A 27,728-nucleotide genomic window follows, 5' to 3' on the forward strand; every position below is an offset into this window, starting at 1 on the left:
GGACCTCTTCCTCTCGTCTCCTGCTCTGGGGTCAGCTCAGTCCAAGGCCTTTGCCTGGCGGGGAAACCCAAATCAACAGAAACAAGAGAGAATTGCCACTGTCCAAGGCCACTGGATATTTCCCTCTTTGCTTGCCTCTGCAAAGGGTCCTCCCTTCCCTCAAGAAGGGTTCCTTTGGGCAGCTGTGTCAGCGCCTTTAGGTTCCCCTCTGTTCTGCTCTGCTGGAGCTATGGGCTGCAGGTCTGCTCACCTTCAGTGCTGCTCACCAACTGAGCTAATTTGCTGCCTTATAATTCCTCCAGCAAACAGAGCATTTGCGCCAGGTGTGGCTGAGCCCAAAACAAGCCTTTTAAGCCCTTGTTGCTCAGTGTGGGGTTTGTACACCCCATCCAACAAGGCCAGAATAGTTGTGCTTAATCTTTAAGTAGGGCTAAGATTGCGCAACCCGTCCTCATGTTGGAGCACTCACTCACATGAGTAGCACTTAATTAGGAGGTGGAATAGACAACATGAAAAATTATATCACTGGGTTCACCTCTCAGTTAATAATGAGAAAACTCTGAGCTTGGCCTGCCTAACTCTGGCACCAGCCAAAATATGTACATCAGTAATGGCTTGAGGCAAGAACGCATTTGTAAGTTGAGCTGTGCCAAGAAGTATTCCTACATCTAAAAGCACATTTTATCACCCATTCTGTTATTCACCTATACCTACGTGCCGAGTATAAGAATGTCATTGTAGAAGACAGCTCAACACAACGTTGCCGGTACTAATATATTTATCAAATTATATATCCCTTTTGCAAGCGGAATTTAAGGTCAAACATTGATATACATTGATTGACAAAGATATCGGACCGAACTAAAAGACAGGGGGCCACATTCTGACACATGCTTGTTAGCACATTACTCTGCAAGCAGGGGGACTACTGGCACAGTAAGGGTACCAGACCCAACTTCCTAAAACACCGATCATTAGTATTGATTAAAAAGTTACAATGTCAATACATTAGCAGCGACATTCATACATTCTGGCAGGTAAAAAAAAAAAATACCAGTTATCTAATGATGCAACCAAAAGCTCACCCATGATAGAAAAATAATTAACTACACAATGTTGTGCAAAGTGATTACAGCATATTGTGTGTTGTCAAATGACAATACATTGCTATTTGCCTTTACTTTGCAGTGTTATTTTAATCCTCTGAAAGCAAGTAAGCAAATGGTAGATTTGGATGAAAGCTCATGCATTTAGACAGGAAGCGACCATGGATGCAAATGTGCGACAGCCCACAACACGCTTCCTTCCCTCTTCCTTCAACATGCTTTCTCTTCCTCATTTTTGTGACTGGTCTCTAACTCATTAGATAACTTTCATAAATAAAAAACAGGGGATCCTGCTCCCACAGAGGTCAAGGGCAAAACTGTACTTCAGTGAGAGCAGCCTGTAGGGTCAGGCCCATGTCAAATACTAACTTGGAGTGTTTGTTTTAATTCAGAAAGTGTAAGATTACGTTAAGCATCACATGCGTGCACACACTTACTTCAAAAGGGGCTTGATAAGTTGACTCCAGGAGACTGATTCTAATTCCAGGATGAGATTTGTCCTTTCAAGCATCCATTAAGTTTTCAGCCAAGTTCATGATGAAACCAAGACCTCTACATCGTTAACCCAGACTTCCTCTAGACATGAGAAATCAAAAAAAGGTACAAATTATAACTCTGCAAAGCTGAAAGGAAAGGAGATAAGCCACTGAAATCACTCTGGACAATGGCGCGGAGACCACCTAGGACTAAGTATCAAGGGTGATGCTTTCCTCGTATAAAATATAGAGCCGTAACACCCCGGCAGTTTTTAAGACCATTCCTACTGATTTCAGAGGGGAGTTTTGCTGGCAGCATATTACCCATGACAACAGAAGGAACCCATTTTCTCTCCTAGGAACCAATATTTTCCACATCACAATCTTGTGCTCATTAATTCTCTCCTTCAGATACATCTCTGTTTCAAACAGTAACATCTCTGCACATGTTCCATAATGTTCCTCCTCTAAACTTACTAGACATAATTCTCTTCTGGGCTACGACAGCAGTAATAGAGAGTTGGAGCTTTCAAGTGTTACAGTTAAAGGACACAGTTTTACTTGGGAAATGATGGAAGTGAACTTTGGGCATATACAGCTCAAGTCTGCACTAACTTGCACTTAGCATCATTCTTTATCACTGTGCAAAGTGGGTATAAATCAAAACGTTGGCATTTCACACATGGAGCGTAGAAAAGTTTATTGGAGCATGCGATGAGAAGAAAAAACACAATACCGAAGCAGTTGAGTGGTTCAAAGTTACTTAATTTTATTTATCTGATCCACAAGGAAGTTTACAACACCAATACTCAGAAGCAACATAACAATATCTATTTTGCAGGCCCATATTTGCACAAAAAAACCCCAACCAAGTGAAACACTTTGCTGGTTTTACAACTATGCTCCTTCCGTACAGGAAATGTACTAATGATGTTCTGATGCAGTTTATAAAGAGAATGCATTCATGTGAGCAAAACTAGCAGGTAACTTTACAGACACACAGTTATATAAACTGAAATACGAAGGCCAAGATTTTCAAAAGCGACTAATGTATTTAGGTGCCCAACATGAGTCACTCTAAAGGGGCCTGAATTGCAGAAATTGCTGAGCACCTGCCCTTCAGACATAAGGGGCACTTCTGAAGATTGTGGGCCAATCTTGCAAATCAGTCTGTCATTTTTCTTAGGGTATAATTGCCAGTGTTTTGCAGTAAAGAGAAGCGAACTATGTCATTGATTCAATGACAAAAATCACCAAAACACATTTACTCTTTTAAAAACAAAACATTCAGAAAATCACACATGACATATTTTTCCATGTGTGATTTACAAACAAATCACATTTGATTAAAAATAAAACTTCCTCCACCCAAAAAATCCCAAACAGAAAAAAAACAAGCAACTTTTAATAACGAACCAATGTCAATATAAGATGCTAATATTTTATAAAGAACGTGTCTATAGCAACACATTCACACTGAGTTTTAATGCAAAACAAAACCATTAGGGGAAAAAAAAAAAAAAGAATGTTGTAGACTAAATTCCACGAAGTGTTGGAGTAAATTCCATCAGTGTGATTGCACCCCCCTCCATCAGCTTCTTCATATAGAGACTCAAGCTTAAAGTCAAATTACGGTTAGAAAATAACATTGCTAAAATGGCATTTGGGGGCGGGGGACGGCGGCAGGTTTATTTCCTCAGGGTACAATTAAATTTCTGTGCAAAGTACCAGCACAAAGGCCAGGCATAAGCAGCACGCAGGGCTTGTTTCTCGGTCCAGGGGTGAATTTCACCCTTGTTGATTAGAAATCTTATTTGCTCAATTTACAAGTGAAAAATGACAATTTACATAGTTGCCAGTGACACAAGCTCCCACTGGGAGACTTGCTGGGACCCTTTTGTCTCTTACCTCATCCCCAGCAATACAGACTCTGCAACTGGACCTGAGCCGGATCATTCTACTGGGGCTTGCTCCTTGTGTCGTGGCAAAACTTTCCCGACTTCAGTGGGAACACGATCAGCCCCACAGCGAGGGGAGGAGAATAAAATCCATCTTGCTTTCCCTCGTGTCCATGTTTGTGTCAGTAAAGTCCACAGATGAAACGTAGAGACTCCCAGGGAGCGAACTAAGAAGGTGCCATTTCTGCATAATTATTTTGCTGACAATACCCAAAACATTCACTCATTCTAGCAACATCCACTGACATTTTGTGCATTATTGCAGCTTTGGTAAAACAGTCCACACATCACTATCATTTAAATAAAACTTTTCTGTATCTGTTATTTAAAATGTTAAGATAGAGAGAATAAAAGACAAAACAAGGCACATTACCCTGAAACCCACAACATAGTCATTTATCCTACGGAATGTATGCCTATAAAATGCTGGTTACAAACAGGGAGGCTATGTAATCACAGTAAAAGTGCTAAGGAGATTCACTTTAATTACAAAGTGCAATTAAATTCAAAATCCTATTGTTAGAAGATAAGTTACAAACAGCTCCTGTGTATATCACTGTGTGGCAACTATAAGTTCTGATTGTGCCTGTAGATGCGTATTCATAACTTCTGCAGACATTCAATGGAAGTTGTTCGATTCTGAATGGATGTTTTGCTTGTCTTGATTCAACACAAAGTACAGCCCTCCCTGCTTGAAAGAGGTGTTTAAGTGACATCGGAAAACAGCAAGACCCAAGCCTGACTGTAGCGTTCCTTCTTTTGGTACCGTCTTTGAGAATGAAATATGAACGGAGTCTCTTTTATGAAACCTTAATTTTCCATTCTAACTATGTGTGTTAGATGTCTGGAAAATAAGTGAACTAGCAGCCATTTTCTCTTCCATCTACAGAATACAGTTCTACATAGAGAGAGAACTGGCATATGATTCAGAAGTGCAAAGTATAAGTTAAGGCAGCTCAGCAAATGACAATTTAAAAAGCAGTTTCAAACACAGCTCTAAAATTAAACTGTCAAATAGGACAAGGCATCTAACTTCAGTGTCACAGGGGAAAAAAAATGCATTTCTCTCCCATTTTTTTTTCTGCCAACAAAACTGAAAGACAAGTGCATTGCCTATAAAGATGGAAAAGGCCATAGGATCTCTGTTCCTCAGAGCATAATGTTGTCAGTATCAAGAAGTATTTGCAACTCTGTTGAATCGCAAACAAATTTCTATAGGCTTAAATTCTGTCTTGGATACCCTTTAGTGTGTGAGAGAGAGTGCATTAGGGTCCATGTACTGTAATAACTGGAACACCCAAGAGGAATAGTTTGGAAGAGTGGAGTTTGCGCATCCCTCTACATGGGGTAGTTCCTGGCCACTGGATCCATGAAATGAAAAAAAAACAAAAAAAACAAAAACTGACGTGTTTTAACAAAGTTAAAAAGAGAATAACTGACCATCACAGTCATCTTGACAGTTTGACATGCAATACCAGATTGAGAGGATCCCCATGAGAAAGCCTTGGAAACCAGAGGTTTTTAAAAAACTGTTTCAAGATCAGTTTTCTAATTGTAAACCAGTCGTGAAAACGAGCTCCTCTATAGTCCACGACAATGATATTTGGCACTTACATAGCACCTTTCATCGGATGATTTCAAAGCGCTTTATAAACATGGGCACTTTCCCCAGATGGGAAACCAAGGTGTAGGGAGATTAAGTGACGTGCTCAATACCATAAAATTAGTCAATATGGAACCCATAACTTTCGACTCCCAGACCCCAGTTCTAAAACATGCCTCTGGCTGCCAAGGTGGTCAACAAGGAGAGGGAGTTTTTTTGAAGGCCTCGTTCTAATGCAAACATTTTTCAGCTTCTTTTGAGAATATTCCCTTAAAGCAAAGTCACTTATTCAATGTAGCAGCAATAACACTGTTGAGTATAGAAGTGCGTTCCAGGCACTCTCAAAAATCACTGCAGAGAGAGAAAGAGATTTCATGCCAAATGGCTACAACTGGGCATAAAACAACTTCCACTCCATATCCATGTGGCGGCATGCAACCACAGTGGGTGAAGCTCTCTAGGCAAAGAGTATTCGACAGCTGGCAAATAAGCAATACCACAGGCATTTAAATGGAGTTGCCACAAATGCATAGGGGAAAATGATACCACTCCCCAGAGGAGAAAGCAAAAATGCTGTGATAACATTAAAACACACCCATACAAACCCAAAGAGACACCTACTAAGAACCACAACAAACTTAAATAAAACCAAATCTCACATTGCACAGTCCATTTCACAAATAAGGTCAATAAAATGCAACATCAAACTTATACAAGTCAATTTCACAGGTAAGGTATAAACTGAAACATCAGGTACATCAAGAGATATTTGTATTAACATTTGCAGTGACATTCGCTCAGGCATTTAAAGCAGGGACAAGAAAGGGCCTCATGGTCAGCAAGGTTGGTTCTGAGCAACATAGGCACAAAGGGAAGCACGGATCATTTCCTGGCCATTCTGTACCGTGTGATACTAAAGGCTTCTCGTTTGACAGCCTCACTTGGTGGCTGAGACAGAAACCAAGGACTCACAGGTGATGTTGTTCGCTGGCTCCCTGGAGACAAGGGATAATAGACTATTTATGTCCTTTCTCACTGGATGTGAGAAAGAGAGATGCTACAGTATCCTTCAGCCCCATCCAATTCACCCTTCCAGTAGGATTATGTTAGTGAAGATTAATAATTATACTTAACACTAACATAGCACTCTTCACTGTCTAAGCACTTTACAAAGTTCACAATCTTGTGAGGGACCAAGTTTCTCCTGTAAGGTGGGAAATTAATTCAACCACCCACTTGAAGTCAATGAATGTTGAGGGTTTTCAGCACCATTTGGGACTAGGCTATAATTAAATAACCATCACAAAAACTCTGAGAGATAATACTTGCCTATCATATATGGGGGACTGAGGCAGACAGGGTAAGAGACTTGCCCAAGGCCTCAGAGAGTGCGTGTCCCAGCAGGAATTAAAACTCAAGAAGTTCCTGGCTCAGGCTACTAGACTTCTGGCAGAAATTTATCAAAGTCTTCATGTAAATGGTTCTGAAGTCCTGCTGACTAGGGCTGCATCATGCCATCCACCTCTGTGTGTAACTCGCCCTTTATTCATCTTGGTAGGGAATTCCTAACACGGATCAACAACAAGACTACAGCTACTAGCATCTTGTGCTGTAGACAGACACCTAGGGCCAAAATCTCCCCTGGTGTAATTCCACTGAATTATTTCTATGGGGTTACACCCAGAACGTATTTGGGGCCTGATAAACTATTCATCTATCCCAGTAATCTTGCTGATCTGGGGTGAAATTCACCCCTCTGCAGATGGCCAGCATGAAGCCTATGCACTATTAAATTCAATTTCAACCTTCACACTGGCCTCTGCAGATGATGAATTTCACCGATGATAAATAGATTCTCCACCAACAATGGCCTGTCTTTGATTTGCTGGACTATTATGTGACAAATTATTTCCTTCTGCCCCAAGCATTCATTGTCCCCGCAAATGATTGCCATGCAATTATAATTAAGAGAATTGCTACTTACTAAAGAAACCCAGAGAGAATGCATACAAGCTACGTTCAGTGATACTCACAAGCAAGCACTTCCCATTTGAAGCTGCAAAGAAAAAACAAACAGCACAGGATAGCTCATACTGCATTTTAACAAAGACTAAAAAGTAATAATATAAAAGCTGAGCAGCAAATGAGGAAAAATTGAAACAACCCCCAGAATTGCATGTGAAGGAGGGACCACTGCAGGCTTGTATAAGAAACAACTATCTCATACAAGCCATGGAAACTGCATCCTAAAGTACCAATGAAGTCCAGCCAGTCAATCAGCTTGTTGGCTGAACGTTCATTTAATTGGCTCTGTCCAATCCAGTGTATTCCATATTGATGAGCTGCAACGTTAATGTCAGTACAGGGAGAAATGGTTTTTAAATACTAAGTTTAAAGGGATGTTTTCAGGTTTTAAAACATACTCTATGTAGCTCAGACTTTCGAAAAAGTGACTAGACATTTTGGGTGTCTCCATTCTCATCAAGGGCCCTCTGAAAATCAGGCTCCTTTATAGTGTCTTAAAATTGGGTATCTCAAATCTGTCACTTTTGAAAATTTAGACCGGTGTTTTACTATTACCACGGTAGAATTATCAGAACTGAACTGGGGCCCAAATTGTCACCTTCCCGCTATTCTTTTTTGCTTGTGGAAATCAGCGAAGCAACACCAGTGTGAAAGCAGAGAAACACTACTGAATCAGGACCTCAGCTTTAAAAGTGCGCCTTACAATTCAGTATTTATGCAGTGTGAAGTGCAAAAACTAAGCATCCAGCTTGGAACAACAAAAACAGACTAATTAATTTCAATTTACAAAGAGGAAGAATTACTCTTCCCCGCAACAAGATCATGCATGCAGAGCTGCTGCTCAATTTCACTGGGATCAGAGGATCACTTTGTTGCATATACCTTATGACATTCGGGCAAGCAGAGAGTTCCTTAAAAATCTACCTGTCTGTCTGGAAAGGGGAATCGTATTTTAAAACGGACAAACCAGGAACTCATTGTTATTCAATGGCATTCACTCTGCAGGGAGCAGGGCATTTTATGCCTACACGATTGCAGTTGTACCCCAATTTGCTGACTCTTAAGGAGTTTGTAATCTGAAGCTATTTTAAAGCACGGATGGTGATAAGGCACCTAGCGTCAAGGTATTTCATTTGTGCATCGCACAGGACCATTGGAAAATATGATTAATTGTTTGGCCATTAGTTCTGTGTTTGACCGGGGGAGAGGGGTAAGGTAGAGGAGTTACCACTTGAAGACTGACTTGTAGTTTCTGCTGATCAGCCCCATCTCGAGCCTCTGGGAATAGCAGAGACCCCATTGGGTTGAGAGGCCTGCTCCCAACACTGTAATTTCGTGTGCGCTTTATTGTGTCCGGACTGGCCAGAGGTGTAAAGCTGTTTCTTCTCATCCTTACAGGGGTTTGGCTCTTTGAAAGGCTGTTCTGATTGAAAATGGAGGATAGTACAAGGAATGAAAAGCAGAACCACAATCTGAAATCAAAGTTCATACCAAGATATTCCTGATGCCAGAGACACTTTCCACTTGCCATAACCAGAAGCCTAATCCTGCTTCTGCTCTGCAGGCAGGCCTCCCATTCAAACCAATTGAGGCCTAATGCAAAGCCATGGAAGTCAGTGGAACAATTCCTCTGTGCAGAGGACCAGCACAAACTTTATGCACCACTGAAGTCCTATTTTGAGAATTCACATGGTGCATGGGTGTCATGCTAGCCCTCTGCATAGGAGTACATTTAAACTTCTGGGTGGCTACAGATTCAGGTCCCTCAACTATAAAATTTCACCTGTTACCGTCTTCAAAATTATCCATTTCTAAACATTCCTTTTACTTTAGACCCACTGCACACAGAATAGTTGAGATACTCCTTTAGTCCAGTAGCTGCTGCTAAAATGCTCTCGTCACTGCACCATAACAGATTTATTTCCCTTATCTCTGTGGGTTCAAGATTTTTTTTAAACAGGATGCAGATAAAAAAAAAATTGTACTGATAGTAAAATTTCCCCAAGTGCTTGGATTTATTTTCAGAGCTGCTGTATCTTGCCACGAAAGCAGAGAATCAAACAGTAACAGTTCCTACTGTTTTCACGGAGGCAGTGCTGAGTATCACACAGGAACAACGGAGCAGCGCTAGCACAATCTGAGTGTAAATTATAAAACACCAAAATTGAACTCGCCACTGAAATTTTGCTGAATCTCCTCAAAGTGGCCATTTCAATGCAGGTGTTGCCTTTCAAGACACCTTCAGAACTTTTTGCCCCGTCTACAACTTCCAAATTTGTCAATTTATGATTGTCTTGTCATCCTGTAGCTCAATAAAAAGACAATTTAGATGCCACAAAAAGTTCAACCAGATTAGAAATAGGTATTAATGACAATCATCTTCACAGCACTTTACATACGCTTTGCAGAGCACAGAGAGGTAAAGGCCCAAGTTTTCAAAAGCATGTCTAAATGTAATGGAATCACTTCCGATTTACACCAGTCTAACCAAGCCGGATTTGGCAGGTGGCCTTTAACTCTGAGTGCTGCAGTTTTTGAGTGCTCAATGTGAACACGTAGAGCTGGATTGTCAAAAGATGGCGAACACCTGGACCCTAGCAGTTGCAAATGATCAGCACCTCTGACCTATCAGGCCCCGTGTCAGTGTGTAAAAGTGGACACTCAATAACTGAAGCAACCTTTGAAAATGTGGCCGTAAGGCCTCAATCCAGCAGACAATTTAAGCATGTGTTTAAGTGCTCTGCTGAACAAGGGTAGGATGCTGAATGTGGGCCTTGTGGTGTGCTTATGTAACCCGTGGAAGGGGCTTCCCAGCCCAGGTCAACAGACGTGGGATAGCGGGGCTCGTGCTAGCACTCTAAAAATAGCTGTGTAGACAGCGTTTTGGAGTTATGGCTCAGGCTGCAGCTTGGGCTCTGAAGCCTAGGGAAGGGGTGGGGACAGCAGCCGAGTCCATTACACATTCATTGCTGTTCTAACATCTGCATTTCAGTAGAGGTGCACCCGCCCACACCAGGGCTGAATTTGGCTCTCACATTGCCACTATCTTCTGTTCCCTAACATCCTGATGGCTAAGATCCGTGTTCATATCCACTTTCTAGTCATAAGGGGTCATTCCCCACTATCTGTGCCTAAGATTCTGTGTCATAATGTCCTTATTTGCACAGAATACATAGATGTGTCTTTACTAAACTTAAGAGTATCAATATGAGGAGACCAGGGTCCAAAAAACCTCTCTTGTTGCCTCAAATAACTACATATACCTGGATCATTAGCTGAATCAATAGCAATAGAACAAATGCACTGATGATGGTGCCTTGAAGGTTTAGCCTTCCAGGCAGACCACGGTTACAGCAGTGACCTTGACCTTTCCACAGCTTTTTAGATCTTGTGAACCAGAGTTAAAGCCAACTGAGAAGTTTATTTATGGCTTTTGTCCAATGCTATTTTTAACTTTAGAAAAATGAGAGGTTTCAGAGTAGCAGCCGTGTTAGTCTGTATTCGCAAAAAGAAAAGGAGGACTTGTGGCACCTTAGAGACTAACCAATTTATTTGAGCATAAGCTTTTGTGAGCTACAACTCACTTCATCGGATGCATTCAGTGGAAAATACAGTGGGGAGATTTATATACATAGAGAACATGAAACAATGGGTGTTACCATACAGACTGTAACGAGAGTGATCACTTAAGGTGAGCTATTACCAGCAGGAGAGCGGGGCGGGGGAACCTTTTGTAGTGATAATCAAGGTGGGCCATTTCCAGCAGTTGACAAGAACGTCTGAGGAACAGTGGGGGTTGGGGGAGGGGAGAAAATAAACATGGGGAAATAGTTTTACTTTGTGTAATGACCCATTCACTCCCAGTCTCTATTCAAGCCTAAGTTAATTGGATCCAGTTTGCAACTTAATTCCAATTCAGCAGTCTCTCATTGGAGTCTGTTTTTGAAGTTTTTTTTTTTTTTTTTTGAAGAATTGAAATTTTTAGGTCTGTAATCAAGTGACCAAAAGTGTTCTCCAACTTGTTTTTGAATGTTATCATTCTTGACGTCTGATTTGTGTCCATTTATTCTTTTACGTAGAGACTGTCCAGTTTGACCAATGTACATGGCAGAGGGGCATTGCTGGCACATGATGGCATATATCACATTGGTAGACGTGCAGGTGAACGAGCCTCTGATAGTGTGGCTGATGTGATTAGGCCCTATGATGGTGTCCCCTAAATAGATATGTGGGCACAGTTGCCAACGGGCTTTGTTGCAAGGATAGGTTCTTAGAGCGAGCTCACATTAAAGAATTATAGAATGAGCATCATAGCAACAATGGAGAAATGCCTCATTACACATTGGGATGATCACCCTGAAGCTTAAAAAGGCTGTATTGATAAACTTTGCATTCCAGTTTTCCTAATATGGTTATTGAAACAGTTTTAAAAAATTCTCTCCCATTCATGTTTGGAAACAACAAACTAAATATCTGGAAAATTTTATACCTGCAATAGTTCATCTCAAAGAAGTTAATTATCCTTATAGGGGCAATACTTCAAAAGCAGTTTTTATAATGGCTGAAATGGATGGAAGATTTCTAGCAGGCACTCCACAGTGACTGTTCAGATTTGCAACATTATCTTTCATGCAGGCTCAAGTTGTGTAATTTGCCAACCCTGAATCAAGGGCCGGGATTTTCAGTAAAGACTTACAGTACTCCCAGAAGGCTTGTCTCGATGGGTATTCACTGCTTCAACATTCAAGGTGATTGTTTCCACTTTACACCCTTCACCAAATGAAAAGAGAAACTTCAAAAGAGGAACTAGATTTTCTTTTAAAATCAATTATTCTCAGTTAAATTACTGGCAACTCGACTCAGTTGTTTGCAGAGACAATAAATAATTCAGTTTCTTCTTTTGTAAAGAACTTGTACATATACAGGACTTTAGATTTAATATTAATCATGGATTCTACATGAGTGTGTGATATGCAACATTTTAATTACTTTCTCCTTGTAGCTTTTGCTGCAGAAGTGCAGCTAGTAAACAAGGGCAGCCTTCACACAAAGATACATGCGGTATGGATTACACTTATTGACATGAAAACTAGTTCGAGTTCAGTTCATTCCGAGGTACAAGTTCAAGTTCAAGTCTGGAGGGAAAAATTGGTTTCCCGGTCAATAAATATAATCCAGAGATAATGGGTCTCTTTTAGAAGAAACTGGTTGTTACCCATTTTATAGAGATATTTTTTATAAAAAAATATCATGTTCTCTCTCATTTTGCCTCCCCCTTATTTTCTTTTAACTTTTACAATAAATGTAGCACTTAATTTTGCATATGTATTTTGATATCAAATTGCCCAGCCAGTTCAGCTAAGTGAGAAAAAGGGAAATATTTACCGTAAGCAACTGGTGTGAGCTTGAATATGGTGTGAAGGGGGCACTTCAGATATGGCAACTCATCTAAAACCAGACAAGGAGAAGTTAAACACTGCACGTACTGGGCACAGTTTGGAACTATGCAGGAATTTTGTGGTTCCTCAGTTTGGCCTGGATCTTGCAAGGACTTACACACCTGCTTAACTTTAAGCCCAGGAGAAGTCCCATGGGGTTCAAGAGGATGGCTCACGTGTTTAAAGTTAAAATGTGTGGGTAAGTCTTTGCAGGCACATTACTGCTGCTACTCAGTCTGCCAGGAGAGTTCCTCCCACCACAAGTTCTGATCACACTGCCTTCACAAGTGTCAGTCCCTGCCTGCCAGCTTTAAGACCAAGAGACCAGGAGCTGAACCTAACAGCTGAAATACCAGCTCCACTGAAATCAACGGGAGTTTTACCACTGACTTCAGTGGGGCCGGGATTCCTCCCAAGGTCCCTCCCGCATGGCCAGCAACACAGTCCCAACAGACAGGCTTTGTACTTAGATAGGGATTTTTTCCTTTTGCTCCTCACCTGCCACCCAGTGAAAATAGCTCTCAATAGCAGATACAGACATCCCCGAAAACAGAGGCATATAGCAAAAACCCTTAGAGACCCACCCACTTAGGGTACGTTTACACTGCAATTAAAAACCTGCAGCTGACCTGGGCTCACAGGGCTCGGGCTAAGGGGCTGTTTCACTGCAGTGTAGACGTTTGAGCTCGGGCTGCAATGTCTGCACCACAGTTGAAGAGTCTCTTAGCCCGAGTCTTGCGAGCCCAAGTCTACTGGCATGGGCCAGTCATGGGTGTCTAACTGCTGTGTAGACATAGCTTCTTGCAGCCACAGAGCTCTAAGGGTGTCTGCCTGGGAGAATCTTAAAGATCATGGCAAACACTTCAGAAATTTAAGAGTTCACCTCTGTGTCCTCGGCCATAATTTCCCTTCTCTGTGCCATCTAGCCTCACTGCTGTCCAGAAATTGGCTGGGTGATGCTTTCTCTGTAAGTACTTACATGACCCTCATTGCCACTCTATCTGAGCACCTCACAATCATGAATGGATTTTACCCTCCTCGCCCCCGTCAGGTAAAGTGGTATCACCCCCATTTCCAGATGGGAAACTGAAGCACGGGGTCAATAAGTGACTTGCCCAATGTCACAGAAGTGTCTGTGGCAGAGACAGGAACTGAAACCCACATCTCTCAAGTCCCAACAACAGGGCCTATCCAGATGAACCGTCCTAAACTCTCACACCCGAAGTGGCTGCATTTCAGTGGCACTGCAAGGAGAACTGTTTGTGAAGCACTTACAGATACTGTGGGCTAAAAGAGGCTTGAGAAGTGTAAAGTACGATCTTACTGACATTTTTTTCCCTCAAAAAGTTCTGTTTTTGTAAAAATTAAATGAATAATGCAAGCCTCCCTTCCAGAAGCCCTGTGATGGAACCAGCAACCCCCACCCCAAACACAATGAATTTACTTTCACACCTGCACTCTTGTCAAGGAAGTAGGCCAACAGGCACCGCATAACAGCCTGGTGGGCAATAACCAGAACACTGCCTTGACGCTCTAGCTCCATAATCACAGCCTCCAAACGCTGGACCAAGTCTTGGTACGACTAGAAATCAAAGGAAAGATTCAACAGCATAAGGATGTTTAGGGGTTTCAGAAGCGTTCAGAGATGCCAGAACCAAGAACAGGGCTTAAAATTGCTTCACATGAATCAAAACACAGGTTAAAAAAAAACAAACTTAAAATATGGAAGATATAGAAGAACCGATAGCGCAGGGGGAAAAAAGCTAGATACATTTTTGGATTAGTAACTGGCCCCTAAATTTGTGGAGATAGTCAGATTTCTAGCAACATTTTCAACAGATGTAAATAAAAATAAATAATAAATTAAATAAAATAATCATGTCTATGGCTCTCTCCCTGCAATCAGCTCCACGCAGAAGGACCTCTATGTCTGCCCACAGTCCCAAGGAAATAATACAATAGCCCTAATACATTTTACAAATATGATCAAGTGGTATCACTTGCATGACACTATAAAGGAGGGAGACAGACAGACAGAATCTAGTCACTGATCAGTAACCCACTGTATTACAACAAAATTTGGGATACTACCATTAGGTCTATTGCCACTTCCCACATAAATCTAATTTCATTTTAAATTTTTCCCTTCTTTCCTATCTACACGTACTCAGCTACATTGACAGGTTTCAGAGTAGCAGCCTTGTTAGTCTGTATTCACAAAAGGAAAAGGAGTACTTGTGGCACCTTAGAGACTAACAAAAGCTTATGCTCAAATAAATTTGTTAGTCTCTAAGATGCCACAAGTACTCCTTTTCTTTCAGCTACATTATTATTTTAAACCTGCTCACCTCTCCTCCAGGATAACGATAAAGATATTTATCTTGATCCCTCAGCGCAAACTCCTCTGGGTACTGAGTTTCAATTTCTTCATATGTCATCTCTTCACACACTCCCTGGTGGAAGAGGAGTTTTTTACAAGGAAATTCATTTCAATAGATTTACGCGGCGGGGGGGGGGGGGGGGGAATTGAACACAGAAGATTCTGTGCCTATGTGGCGAGTGTTTTACATTTCGTAAGAGACAGGAGTAATTCTAATGCAGCACTTTACACCCGAGAACCATGAAGCAGGCTTACAAACATTAATTCCTTAAGTCTCCCACCCCTCCTGAAAGGTAGGCAAGCATTAACATCCTCATTATGCAGATGCAGGCAGGCTAGCTCAGTTGGATGAATATGAGACTCAAACTCTGCACTGTGGGACTGAGCCCCTCACTGGAAACTAGCTTCTTGAGTGAGGTTTTTTGGCCTGTGTTATGGGGGATAGCAGACCAGGTGATCACAATGGTCCCTTCTGGCTTTGGAATCTATGAATGCAATAGAAATGACAGCAAAGGAGCAAAAGTTCCCTCGCAAATAACTGCAATGTGTTTTCTAGTTTGAATTTTAAACCCAAACCTTTATGTTCTATGGCTGTGGTTTTGGTTTGTTGGTTTTTAAATCTGCAAATAACGAAAACAGGTATGTATTTCCATGTTATTATCTTTACAGCTTATTTGCATGAAAGAATTACAGTGGGAACCACTGAAAGCCCAACATATGCTCGTTGGGCTGTAGTTGGTTGTTGCAGGTACCTGGGACCTTGAATGTTGAGTTTTCAATGGTATCTGCTGTAAAGAGCACTGGGATACTTAGACAGGTAAAAACCCCATAGACATCTTCAATTTTACACCAAGCAGTCCTATAACTCACAGAGCTGAGGGGTGCAATATAAATGGATAGTGTTGTGAAGCATAATTAATGCTCAGAACCTGTTTAGATGGGAGGGGAAAGACATTATTTCATGTTCACTATTCTTATTTACAAACCCCCAAAAGTTCAGTGGATAGCTTTGGACCATTTCCCCACTGTACTCACAGCATCAATCTCATTCAGAATCTTCCACTGCTCATAGGGGACCCCCAAGGACTCGGCTGTCTGGATGGTTCTCTTCAGCTGGCTCGTCCAAACCTTCAAATCCACAATCTCCTGCTCGGCAATGAATTTTTTAAGGGCTTGAGCGAACTAGAGAAATTGAAGCAGGTTGGGAGATGATAAAAGTAACCATTGTGAATTCACTCTTCATTGTGAAAGAACATGCTAATCTTCTCACCAGACTGGCATTAACTGATGCCATCCAAAGCCAATTTCTGCCACTCTGGGTCTAGAGTGAATATGTTCTCAGTTGTGAGCTGTATAGATGTCAAACATGCCTTGAATACATACTGGCACTAAGTTACCATAGCTCCCTCGCGGGCCCCTTTTAATCCGAAAGCTAAACATGGCAACTAGAATTACAACTAATCACTGCATACACACTCCCAACTTTAGCTTCCTCTCAGGACTAAAGACAATGGGGATCAATCTGCACATCCAAATGTGCGGGACATCTTGTCTGGGAAACATCAGTTAAGCTCGAGCTGAAGTACACACTCCCCAGGAAAGGAAAGCTCCCATGCTTGTTAAGGAGTCTTCCAGCTATTGTCAGACTCACCCACCTAAGTTGGTCCAATAAAAGATATTATCTCACCCACCTTGTCTCACTGAAAGATATAAGCAGCTAACCAAGGCAAAACTTTGAAACTGAGCAGAGATTCCAATTCACAGTATAGATAATACAGAAAAAAAAAACAGATATAAAATCTTTGAAATTAATGAAACGTTACATTCTTCTAAGGACTGAAGAAATTTGTTATACACCAGTGCCATCTGCTGGATATCAATGGAAACAATGGAGAACGAGAGCTGAAAGCCATACGACAAGTGGTCAGTAGAAACCACAGCGTTTCTCGAATGCGGCCACCCGGGGCTTTTCTTATGCCACAACCTCCTGGGCAGTGACTGGAGGGGGACGGGGGGGATGGGAGGAGGGGCCTTGCCTCCCTCAGAATCCACAAACGCCAGAGAAGCGAGCAGCCAGTGAGTTCCTCACCTTCCTGGGCGTGGTGAAGCTCGGATTTCAGGCCTCAGCCCTGGAGTCGTAGGTGGCAGACTCCGGTCGTGGGGCTTCAGGCTCTGACCCTGGACCTCGGCTGCAGGTGCAAGTCCTCAGCTCACCCTCCCTGCCCACATCTAGGGTTGCCAACTTTCTGGTCACACAAAATCGAACACCCTAGCCCCACCCTTACCTGAGGCCCTGCCCCTTCCGCAAGCCCCCGCCGCCCACTCACTACATTCCCCCTCCCTCAGTGGCTCGCTCTCACCCATCCTCACTCATTTTCACTGGGCTGGGGGTGCTGGAGGGGGTGAGAGCTCTAACTGGGGCTGCGGGGCGGGGCTAGAAATGAGCGATTCGGAGTGCGGGAGGGGGCTGTGGCTTGAGGCAGGTGGTTGGAGTGTGGGAGGGGGTGAGGGCTCTGGGCTGGGGGACTCTCTTTCTTCACAACTCCTCTGGCGTTGACCCTTTTCCCAGGGCTTATTGTCCCCTGCCCCCGTTTCCTCCTCCCTACTTCTCTGCTTCCAACAAGTGACTGCAAGCTCCCACCTACAAATACAAACTTCCTTTCTTTAGATTCCCTACCCAGCTTCTCCCCCAGCTAGGCTTCATCAGCCATTGGGCCTTATCAGTCCCTGGCTCTCCTCCAGGTGTAGCCTATAAGGTTAACTGGCCTATTTTACCTGTTCAGACATTGTGTGGGGGTGGACAGCCTGTCACACTGCCAAGTAACCAAACTGTGGATTTTAACTAAGTAATGCTATATATGTGTTTCTCCTTTGTAAATCCAAGCACACTCGCCTCGGAACATCAAAAAAAAGAAATGTAAGCAATTGCTTTTGATGTTTCAAACTAGTCCCTATCAAACCAAAACGCAAGAAATAGCAAGGACCAAATTCATGAGAGAGAGTACCCTAAGACAAGTGCATCCTTATTCTTCGAGAGAATTACTTGAAGGGTGATAAATGCATTTGCGATACTAAAGAACTGGTAACTGATGACAACAGGTAAATGTAATAAGATTTAGGGTGATTTGTTTTGTTCCTTGGAATAGTTGCTGGATCCCAACAGAAGACTGCATGTGTACTTTGTGTTCAGCACACCCCTAGAAGATTTGTTGTATCTTCACTTGATCGATCAACTGTTGTTTATATACCAATGAGGTTCTAGGTGAATTAATAAACTGCTGATTGGTTAAGAATAACAAAATGTCCTGATCTCAGAAACACTGTCTAAGATAAAAGTAGATTTGAAAAGAACCTAGTATTAAAACTAGTAAACTAGTACTCCTTGGATTCAATAAAGAGGGGTTATCCTAATTAAACTGCGTCCCAACATTGGCAAGAACATTTATCATATTGGCAAACCTAGTCTATTACATTTCAGCTTTACAATCTAACTGGCACCTTGGCAAATCCATAAAAATGTTCACCCATTCTTGTTTGCGCAGTAAAGAATGAATCCCTTGCAGAATGAACACCCCTCATCAGCAGGAAGCATTGCTTCAAGGGAGCAGGGAGAGTGACTGCTCAAGGTGCATGGGGGGACTTCAACCCCAGGCCGAAGAGAAATCACACACCCTTGACAGTCAGATTCAGGCCAATTTCTCTGCCGCATAAATGAGCAAAACTCTGTTTAACTGAGCCCATTTACACCAGCAGACAATCTGACCCAAATCCAGGTTCCTATTATACTGACACACTTTAAAAGGATCTCAATCCTGACACTGCCAAGAACTTACCTGCTTCCCACGCGGTGACAGGCCAGAATCCCCACCGATCTTGCCAACAAGGTTAAATTCGCTCTCACCATGTCGGCAAAGGTAGATGGTGCGCGGCTGGACGTGAATGTTCATTAGATAATAGACGATTTTACTCTGGATGTAATCCCGGACACGGTTTACCAGGAACCGCTGTCCCACATTGATCACTTTAATGAAGGAAAGGTCTCTATGGTCAACACAAAACAAGCACACTCGTCAGCATCTTTAAAGCAAAATGTACGTGTGTGTATTCTTGTAATACTGATACTGCTGCTGCCACTTGGCACTGAGGTGCCTTAGAAAACTACGCTACATTGTAACAGTCTGTCCTCTCCTTCTAAGAGTTTTCTGTTTTATACACTAGAGAGAAATCCTTGTGACTCATGTTGGACATAATCCTGCACGACTCACACAAGAAAATCTCCCACACTGCAAAGTCAATGAGAGTTTCGCCTGCATAGGGACTGCAGCATGTTAGGTTAGGAAACAAAACTGGCAAAAGAAAGCAGCCCATGCGTCTGTTTCCACAGCATATCCAGTAAGCAACATGCTGCTAAATCTCGCCTCTTACTTGTCATAATTATCTGGATCAAGGGGCCGATATGTGACTTTATAGCACTCTATCCTCTTCAGGAAATCATCCATCACATTCTCTCTATTTCTCTCTGGGTAGTCAGGGCTGGAGACCTTCACTTCCTGAATGAGAGAGAGAGATTTTATAAAAGTTAAGCAAACTTTGTATAAATCAGAATAAGTAAGATTATTCTTCAATTTTCAAACAAACAAACACTGTTTACATTTCCCCTTCCCATCTGCCCTGTGAAGCATCTGCTCCTGGAAAGGAAAAAGAACAATTCCAAGTGTCACAGGGTAGCATTTGGCCTGGAGACAGAGACAGATGGCTTGACTTTTGCCTTTCCACACAAACCACTTACTCCATATTGTCCCATGAAAATAAAATCAAGCTTTGAGATAAAATGCTTCATGGCTATAGTTTGGTTTCCAAGTTCCCACAAAAATAACCCATCTGTCTTGGTTGCCATGCATCTGCAAATATTAACCACTTATTTCAGAACTGAAACATAAGAACAAGGCTATCAGAAGTGCATATAGTATTGCAAAGGGCACCCCACCCCATGCGGTTTATATAGGGGTAGGACAGCACCAGAATAAGAACGGCAGAGTTACACTTATAAGAAGCAGTTCAGTTTTGCTCTCTTTCTGCCTGTTGAGATAAAGCCCAGTTTTTCTGATCCTGGCATAAACTGCACTAAAGCAAGATAAGAGAATATTGGGTGAGTAACATCAGATGCCCTTCGTGATTGCAGAAAGGAAAATCAGAATGAAAGTTAGAACTCAGTCTTTGAGCCAGACTCTGATCTCTCTTAAAACAGCATAAATCCAGAGTGACTCATTTTACTCCAACTGGGTTGTTCTGAATTTACACTGGTGTAACTTAGATTAACACCTAGCCCAAACAGACACCTCAGTGTAGAATACTCAGTACGACTTCACAGAATCACCTGCCCACAGGCAGGTACAACAGAATGAGGGAGAGTAAAAGCCTTTAAACCCAGAATCCCCTGAGTTCTGTGGATTAGATTTAACTTTACTGCAAGGCTCTCTAATAATAATGAATCTCCGCTGTTACTGTGAGCCACTGTAATAGTCTGTGACCTTCCCTGAGAAACACAAGTCTTCTACAGAAGGATGCTACAGACTGAGCCTATGAACATTTAGCACCCACCAGGATATTGGCAGCAATGACTTCTGGATCATCACAGACAGACTCCACAAAAAACACCTAGAGAGGAGGCAATGAGGCATGTTTAGTAGAATTAAGAGCCTCTAGAGTAATGTAAATAGGCCATATTAATTTCCAGTATAGCCACAAATGAAGTCAGCAGAGCTACCCAAGGGACAGATTTAGCCAGATATGCTTTGTGAGAAACTAAGCTTGCCCCTCACAGTGGATTCCTGTTATCTGTCTATTTAGGAATGTGTGCCACACTCATCCTCACCATCTCTGGGCTCCAGAGCGATAAGGGCTGAATATTTTGTTTGGGATATCCCAACAGCCAATTCACTAACACAGGTACTTCCCAAATCAGACATACACATAGAAGGGTGCTGATTCTCCCCTACCTTGCACCTTAAATATTCATTGGCACCGAAGCAGAGTGGATGAAAAAACAACTCCAGAACAGCATTTCAAACCAGCTTGGCAGAGGTGGAAATGAAAACACAAGCCATGAAACTACAGTGGCACTGTACAAAGATAAGGGCCCAAATCTGCCATCCGATGCACTGAGGCTAATGGCAGTGGGATACACCCAAGCGAGGCATTCAGTCCTACAGTTCTTATTCCAGATCAATCAAAGTCACCTTATAAGCATTCTCTTTAGCAAAATTTAAGATCAAGTCCCTCCTCTCTCGAGTTGTGTTGGTCGCATCAAACACCTAACAGAAAAAAAAAATCCCAACAACATTAGCTACAATTTTTAAACCTGCCAGAAGGGTTTGGATGAAAATCTCAGGCACTGATTTAACACTCTTTTGATTTAAACTCGGTATAATCAAGTGTTATCTTACAGCTATCTGCCCGCACTCCTCCGTGACATAAGCTTTCACATCTTCCAGAGCCACCAAGGCACATTGTCTGTAAGGAGAGAAATTGGCATCATTGCAGACAGAGCAAAGTGTTCAGATTCCGAGCCTCATGAACCACGGCTCCAAAGCTCACAGTGGGATAAGTTACAAAGCCAACCCTGTTTAAATCCCTTTTCCACCTCCACGCCTCCATTCTGAGCTCAGGAGTCTGTTGCCATCTCTCTTTAAAAGGAACAAATGAGTCCCTGTGGAGTTCTACTCTTTGGGGACAGGTGCGCTGCCCACCAGGGAAGATAGATTCTGGGAGCCAAAGCTGAATCTAGGTCTCCCAACTGGTCACTAAATGGGACAATAAGGACTTTTTAATCCATCTGCTTTTTACTTGTATTACATGCCTCTCTTATCATCTGAGTTTTGTCCCTTGGGGCCCACTCTGCTTCCCTGGAAGTAAATGACAAAATTCCCACTTACTTCAATGGGAGCAGGTTTAGACCCTTTATTAGATTTATCATTTTAGCATCATTTGACATCTCTCCCCAGGACGTCTCCTGACGTTGAACAACCACTACTGTACGCCTGGGGGGGAATCCTGCCCTCCACCCCATGAAAGTCAATGTGAGTTTTGCCATGGACTTCACCAGAGCAAGGATTTCACCCTTGGCATTCATCTATAAGGATAAACTTTCCTTAAAAGAACATAGCTATGATCCAGTCAGAGCATGGCAGCTTGTAAACATGCCCATACAAGGACCAAAGGACACTTTTTTGGAGGGATAATTATACCTCTGCCAACTTGCTAAAGAGGATCTGAAGTTTGTTACCCTTTCACGAGCAGGAGGCCTCATGCCCACCCTGAAGACCCAGCTTCTAGGGCAGCTGTTTTAATGGCATACACTGAATACCCAACAAAGCACACAGAGTGTCGTCGTCCCGCCCCCGCCCTGATGTGCTTGGAAATTTCCCCCTGCACTGTCTGCAAAATTAAATTACCGGGTAGGGTTAATTTACTTTTCTCCCTATATAATTCCAGGAATCCATTTAAAGATGTTCTTGGAACTTCTAGTACCCCTAAACCTGTATAGTGACAGCTGTATCAACAACTGGACAAGAGTCAACTGCCTTTTTTTCCCTCCTTCTCAAAGTGCCAGCAACCAGGAGAACGGAGGTGGGAATATGAGGATTTAATGAAAAAAATTTTTTTTTTGAAAGCACTAGTTTACACAAAATTAAATTCTACCATACGCCCCCAAAGCAGTTTTTAAAACTTGTAAAATAATCTGGAATTTCCTCAGGTAGAGCAAAGTATTAATTCACTCCACAAAACATTCACTGCAGGCCCAAATCTGCTATCTTTATTCACACAGTGTAATCCTTTACTCTGTGAGTAGTCTCCATTGAAATCAATGGGAGTACTGATGCAATAAAGTCCTTCTCAACCTAAGCAATGGTGGCAGAATTTAGCCCCATATTTGTCTATTGATATTAAATGTTACTTCCTACAATCAGAGGTATAGTCTGAAACCAGCTGCACAGACTTTAGAATGAGATATGAACTTTTTCCTCTACTATTCATGTTGGGCTGCACCCTCTGACACAGACTTACTTCCGAATCTTCATGGCTTCTTTGTTATCATGCCTGAAAAAATCATAGGACTTGTATGACTGCACTGCTTCACGACGATACACTCCTAGATTAAACACTTCACAAAAACAAAAAGACATGTGATTTGCAGCATTTCACAAATACATGTTACCTGGCTGTAAGCCAAGAGGAGAATCACATCCTTATCTTGATTAATACAGCAATTTATGAGCTATTTCCTCCAGCTAAAATCTTCCAGCAATTTTACTTCAAATTAACTTTTGCGAACACCATGAAAATTCCTTATGATTGAAATCTGAAACCCTTAAACTGCACCATAGAATTTCAGAATCTCTGATTTTCTTTACATACTTTTTCCCAGATCTCCTCAAATTAATCCACATTTGTGATAACTATTCTCCTAGTTATCAGTGTATTCATGTGCAATCCCTATTCCTATTAAGCAGGATTACATGCACTCACTGAAAGGAGAAGAGACCCAAGTCAAGTAGAAGGGGCTTTATAATATCTCATGCACTTTGCTAAAGAAGAATTTAGTTCACACAAAAGATACCAAATTGGCAGCCCTGGAAACCAAACGCCTCTGAGTGAAATTCACCCCCATGCAGAGGGCCAGCACAAGGGTCTACAAAGCACAAAAGACCTACTTTGAGGACTTAAGTAATGCACAGGTTTTGTGCTGGCCCTCGGCACAGGGATGATGTTCCCTCTCTAAGCACAGAATAGATACAGCTTGAGTAACACTAGTGAAAGCTTCCCTGACATACTGACCCTTGCCAATCTGCCTGGAGAAACCACCTCTAAGGGTTCAAGTGGAATTCAGTTGCCATGGATAATTGAATCTTTGGGCTCTTTGTTAGCACTGCCAATAAGGTTTTATGCTGTAGACTCTTGTTCACATGGGACAACACTGAAGCTAGCACCCCATAAAGTAGCTATCAAGTTCTGACAACTTTCAGTGACTAAACCTGGGCTGGATTAAAACAAATGTCTCATTTCCAGCTCCGTGACCCATCCATCACTTTCTGCTACCACGTACAAAAATCCATACTGACCTTTTGTAGGCACGCCAATCCAGTTGAGGTAGCGTGTTAATTTCTTGGACATATAAGTCTTGCCCCGGGCAGGAAGGCCAATCATTACAATCAAAGTAGGGGAGTTGGTCATATAAGAAGCCCATGCTGCAAAGAAGAGGAGGTGAAATCACTAAATTAATTAAAACAGCTTAGAACAAAAACCAAGTCTGAAGCCAAATTCACCTCTGGCGTAACTCACTGCCTCTGCTCATCTACCAGCCACACAAAAGGTTACTTACTGTATGAAACACACAGTGGATTCATGATCATGCCCTTCCATCCAATTAAATGTTAATAGCAATCACTGGACCACAGCATGGCTGTCTCAGGTGTTAGCTAATGAAGTAGGTTAATGACTGATCAGCCACTGGGAACATGGAAAATAACGTGTGACTAAAGTGTCAGCCAAAAGACATCAGTCAGAGTTAAAAATATTTAACTATTAAGCAGTAACTGTCAAGGACATAGGAGAAATTCTTTAATGAAAGAGATCATATTTCTCTACCGATAGACAGGAAGCTAATTTCCTTCCCTAACATACTCAACAAATGATCTGAGAAACTAAATTAGTAACGTTTAGCCTGTTGCTGAGAAGCAGGATTTTTTGTTTTTGCATAAAAGCTTTTTAAAACAGGTCACGTAATTTCCCAAAAGCAACAGATTAATTAATTAATCCACTAATTAAGTAAAACTTTCAATTTTATAGAACTACATAAAAGACACTGATTATAGACAGGGATATTGTAGCATGTGTTGCCATAATTAAACTGGTCAGAGCAAGTGAATATAAACTGAATGGACAAGATAGGATTTCAAGTCTTTTCCATAACTAAATGGCCTGATGAGATGGTTTTGCCACACAAGATAAAATGCAAATCTAACTGCAATACTGACTGAGCTTTGCCAGCTGTAAATTTAGTCAGTTTCAAAGACTCTGTTAAAGGTATATCTGTGCACGACACTTGACCCCAAGCCCCCATGCCAATTTTTTGTAGTTTTATAGCCGTATTTGTCTATTATTAGTACAGTTATTCTTTCACTTGTTGCTGTGCACAAAAACAACAGGGAAACTGACTTTGCGGAAGCCATCTGTACCAAGTGCTGTCAAATGCACAAAATAAACAAATGGGAAAAAATAAATATTTCCCTCCCCCCTCCAGTCTCTTTTAGTCATAGTCATTTTAATGATTACTTGCAACAATTATAGGTAAAACATTGTCAGACACAAGCACAACCTTTAAATTGATGATGTCCCTTTAAATAGCTTTATAAAGAATCTGGACGAAGAGGTAAACATTTAAATTCCCAGAGTGACCTAGACTGGGAGGTTTTGAAACATCAGTAAACACACTGTGTTATGGGACCCAACATGGTTGAATATATAAGCAGGAAATAACAAAGTGGGTGTAATCTGTATAAGTGCAACTAGTACATGTGGAGAAAAAGTAATCCCTAATAAAGATATTCAATGGGAGTGAAAATCAATGGGGGAGAGATACTTGGAAAGCAGTAAAAATCAAAACAGATCTCTGGTGATTATGCAGCCCTAAATCATAGTATTGTGTGTGCGCGTCCTTCCTACTGAGCAAATACCTTTGGGATTCTTTGCTGAAATCTGTTCCTGGCCTATGACAACACAAGACTGGAAGGGCTAGGTTAAAAGAGTTAAATGGAGATTGGTAGACACTAGGTTTGGCATCAGCTCAACATATCACAGATGTAACATGCCCAGATCAGTGCCTGATGAAGCACATTAAATGGAAATATGGAACGTTTCATGGTGGGCTATTTTAAACCACCGTTCAGTACAGTTGTGCTACTTGTTGCCTAGTACATGTGGGCGGCTTTCAGGAACAGAGATTACATTAAAACTCCAATCTACATTAAAACAGATTTCCTTTTTAAACAGCTGAATTTCAAGTTAATAATGTTTTGCAAGGTAAACATTTGTCCAAAAGAGCAAAACATGTAACAAACATACCTGGATAGAAGTGATACAAACAAAAATTGTAAACAGTTATAAGCCCGTGAAGTACCACTTTAGGAGCCAACACGGAATTATTTATGGGGATCTCGGTTCCAAGTGGACATCATAAAAACACGTTACGGTTGAGCAGCCCTCCAAATCAGAGCTGAAGCCCTTTGAGGAGGTTGCATGGCGGAAGCCAGCACTGCCACTGTTGTAATGAGGGTTGCATGGGGGATACAATTCAGCTATGGAGTCAGAAAAAGTAAAATCATTCAAGACGTTTATGTTAAAGACTTAAAAACAAAAGTGGTGCATGTTAGGAGGATTAAAAAAAAAAAAAAAAAAAGCTCCTGCACTCACGTGCAGCTCATTTCAGGATTCTGGAGAGGCCTAAATTCATTCCTGGTGTAATGCCACCGAAGTCTATAGAGCTGCACTAAGGATGAAATTGTATTTGTCTTTACTACTGCACTGAGCTAGAAGCGATAAAATACAACTGACTGACTACCTCTTTTTATAAAAGAGGTAAAAGAGAAATTAATTACAAGACGCAAGATCTACTTTCCTCAAGACTGTCACAAATACTCACAGCACTTTTTTTCTGAGACTCGCATATTTGAAGTTTTGTTTTCCTGGCTGCTGCTGCTGCTGTTCTGCTCTGGAACTAATGCTCTATGTCCTGACATTGCTGCTAATCACACACTGGGTCAGTGTTGGACTTTCAGGCTCTTGGAAAAGAAAAGAAGAACCAAGAAACAAATCCTTGTGAAATCCGGTAGGCAGGATACAAGAAGACGCATAGCAGCTTATCTGGGCCGTTCCTGGTGGGAGGGAAAGGAAGCCACAGAACAGTCTCAGCGCAGTCGTCCAAGGTCAACAGCGGGTCGTAACATATATAGTTGCTACAAGATAACGCAAAGCACAGAAAAATGAAGCAGAGGAGGAAAAAAAAGACACCCCTCGGCTGGGACATTAATGCATCATCGCAGCCCGAGAACAGAAGGGGGGGAACTAGGGAGCGCACCTACTTTTGCCCCTGGCGCGTCAGTCATTACCAATATAAAGGAACAGCCTTCCCCCAACCTCCCAAAGTCATTATGCAGCTGCCCAGGCACTGCGTTAGGGGGCCAGTCCCCGAGATGCCCCGGCTGGGAAATGATCCCCGCTGGCTTGACAGCGTCCTCTGAGCAGGGGGCAGGTCTCCCAGCCAGGCACTCGCAAGCCCCGCTCCAGGATTTCGGCCCTTCACCGGGTGCCGCCCTGCAGCAGAGCCCCCCCCCAGACACACCCGCTTGCAGCGCGGGGGAAACTGAGGCGCAACCCCCTCCCCCCGCCTTCTTCAGCCCGGGACCGGGTTCCGCGCTGAGACATACCGGGAAGGGGCGGGAAGCCAGGCAGCGGCACCTGCCAAGCGCAGCGAGCCTCCAAGACCGGCCAGGAGCCTCCCGCAGCCGCAGGGGCAGGGACGCAGCGGGCGGCTCGCGCCACCCCGCACTGCAGCAGGAGCCCGCGCGCCGCCCAGGTGACTCCGCCAGCCGGCGGACCGGGAACGAGAGGCAAACGGCATGCTAATGAGGCGCCCACGTGACCACGACGCCGCGCGGCAGCTCTGCTGGGCAAGGACGCGCGG

The 27,728-nt window shown here is 42.5% G+C and overlaps 2 protein-coding genes across 15 annotated transcripts in view; both read right to left on the minus strand.

Annotated features, from left to right (window-relative positions):
• LOC141975811 (complement receptor type 1-like) overlaps window positions 1-2,292 on the minus strand; it is a 72,640-nt gene extending 70,348 nt beyond the window's left edge. The window contains exon 1 of the mRNA XM_074936473.1: window positions 1,544-2,292. The gene's annotated coding sequence lies outside the window, so the exon portion shown is untranslated. The remainder of the gene's footprint in view (window positions 1-1,543) is intronic.
• Window positions 2,293-2,343: 51 nt separating this feature from the next.
• Window positions 2,344-27,678, minus strand: PFKFB2 (6-phosphofructo-2-kinase/fructose-2,6-biphosphatase 2). 14 transcript variants are annotated; one of them, XM_074936191.1, is made up of 18 exons: window positions 27,472-27,677; window positions 26,688-27,000; window positions 24,109-24,234; window positions 23,054-23,150; window positions 21,433-21,499; window positions 21,226-21,300; window positions 20,588-20,644; window positions 19,412-19,536; window positions 18,820-19,027; window positions 16,022-16,168; window positions 14,955-15,059; window positions 14,059-14,188; window positions 12,554-12,616; window positions 11,865-11,938; window positions 8,397-8,591; window positions 7,177-7,199; window positions 6,048-6,138; window positions 4,794-4,901 (listed from the first exon to the last, which is right to left on the minus strand). In XM_074936191.1, exons 2-17 carry the CDS (start codon window positions 26,782-26,784, stop codon window positions 6,081-6,083), a joined length of 1,647 nt encoding a protein of 548 aa, XP_074792292.1. In that variant the 5' UTR covers window positions 26,785-27,000; window positions 27,472-27,677; the 3' UTR covers window positions 4,794-4,901; window positions 6,048-6,080. The 14 variants fall into 14 exon arrangements, 12 of the variants coding, with proteins under 12 accessions (XP_074792289.1, XP_074792300.1, XP_074792290.1 ...); XR_012635968.1 differs by having other exon boundaries at window positions 2,344-6,138; window positions 7,128-7,199; window positions 8,412-8,586; XR_012635969.1 differs by having other exon boundaries at window positions 2,344-6,138; window positions 7,128-7,199; window positions 8,397-8,586.
• Window positions 27,679-27,728: the final 50 nt, after the last annotated feature.

Source organism: Natator depressus, chromosome 21 (assembly GCF_965152275.1).
Source record: "Natator depressus isolate rNatDep1 chromosome 21, rNatDep2.hap1, whole genome shotgun sequence".
Classification (NCBI taxonomy): domain Eukaryota; kingdom Metazoa; phylum Chordata; order Testudines; family Cheloniidae; genus Natator; species Natator depressus.

Coding starts and splice junctions, on each gene's coding strand:
- PFKFB2 (XM_074936188.1), bottom strand. CDS start 26,784: ATGTCAGGACATAGAGCATTAGTTCCAGAGCAGAACAGCAGCAGCAGC. Junction 21,500..23,053: donor GAAGCCATGAAGATTCGGAA/GTAAGTCTGTGT, acceptor CTCTCCTTACAG/ACAATGTGCCTTGGTGGCTC. Junction 12,617..14,058: donor CTTCCTTGACAAGAGTGCAG/GTGTGAAAGTAA, acceptor GTCTGGTTTTAG/ATGAGTTGCCATATCTGAAG.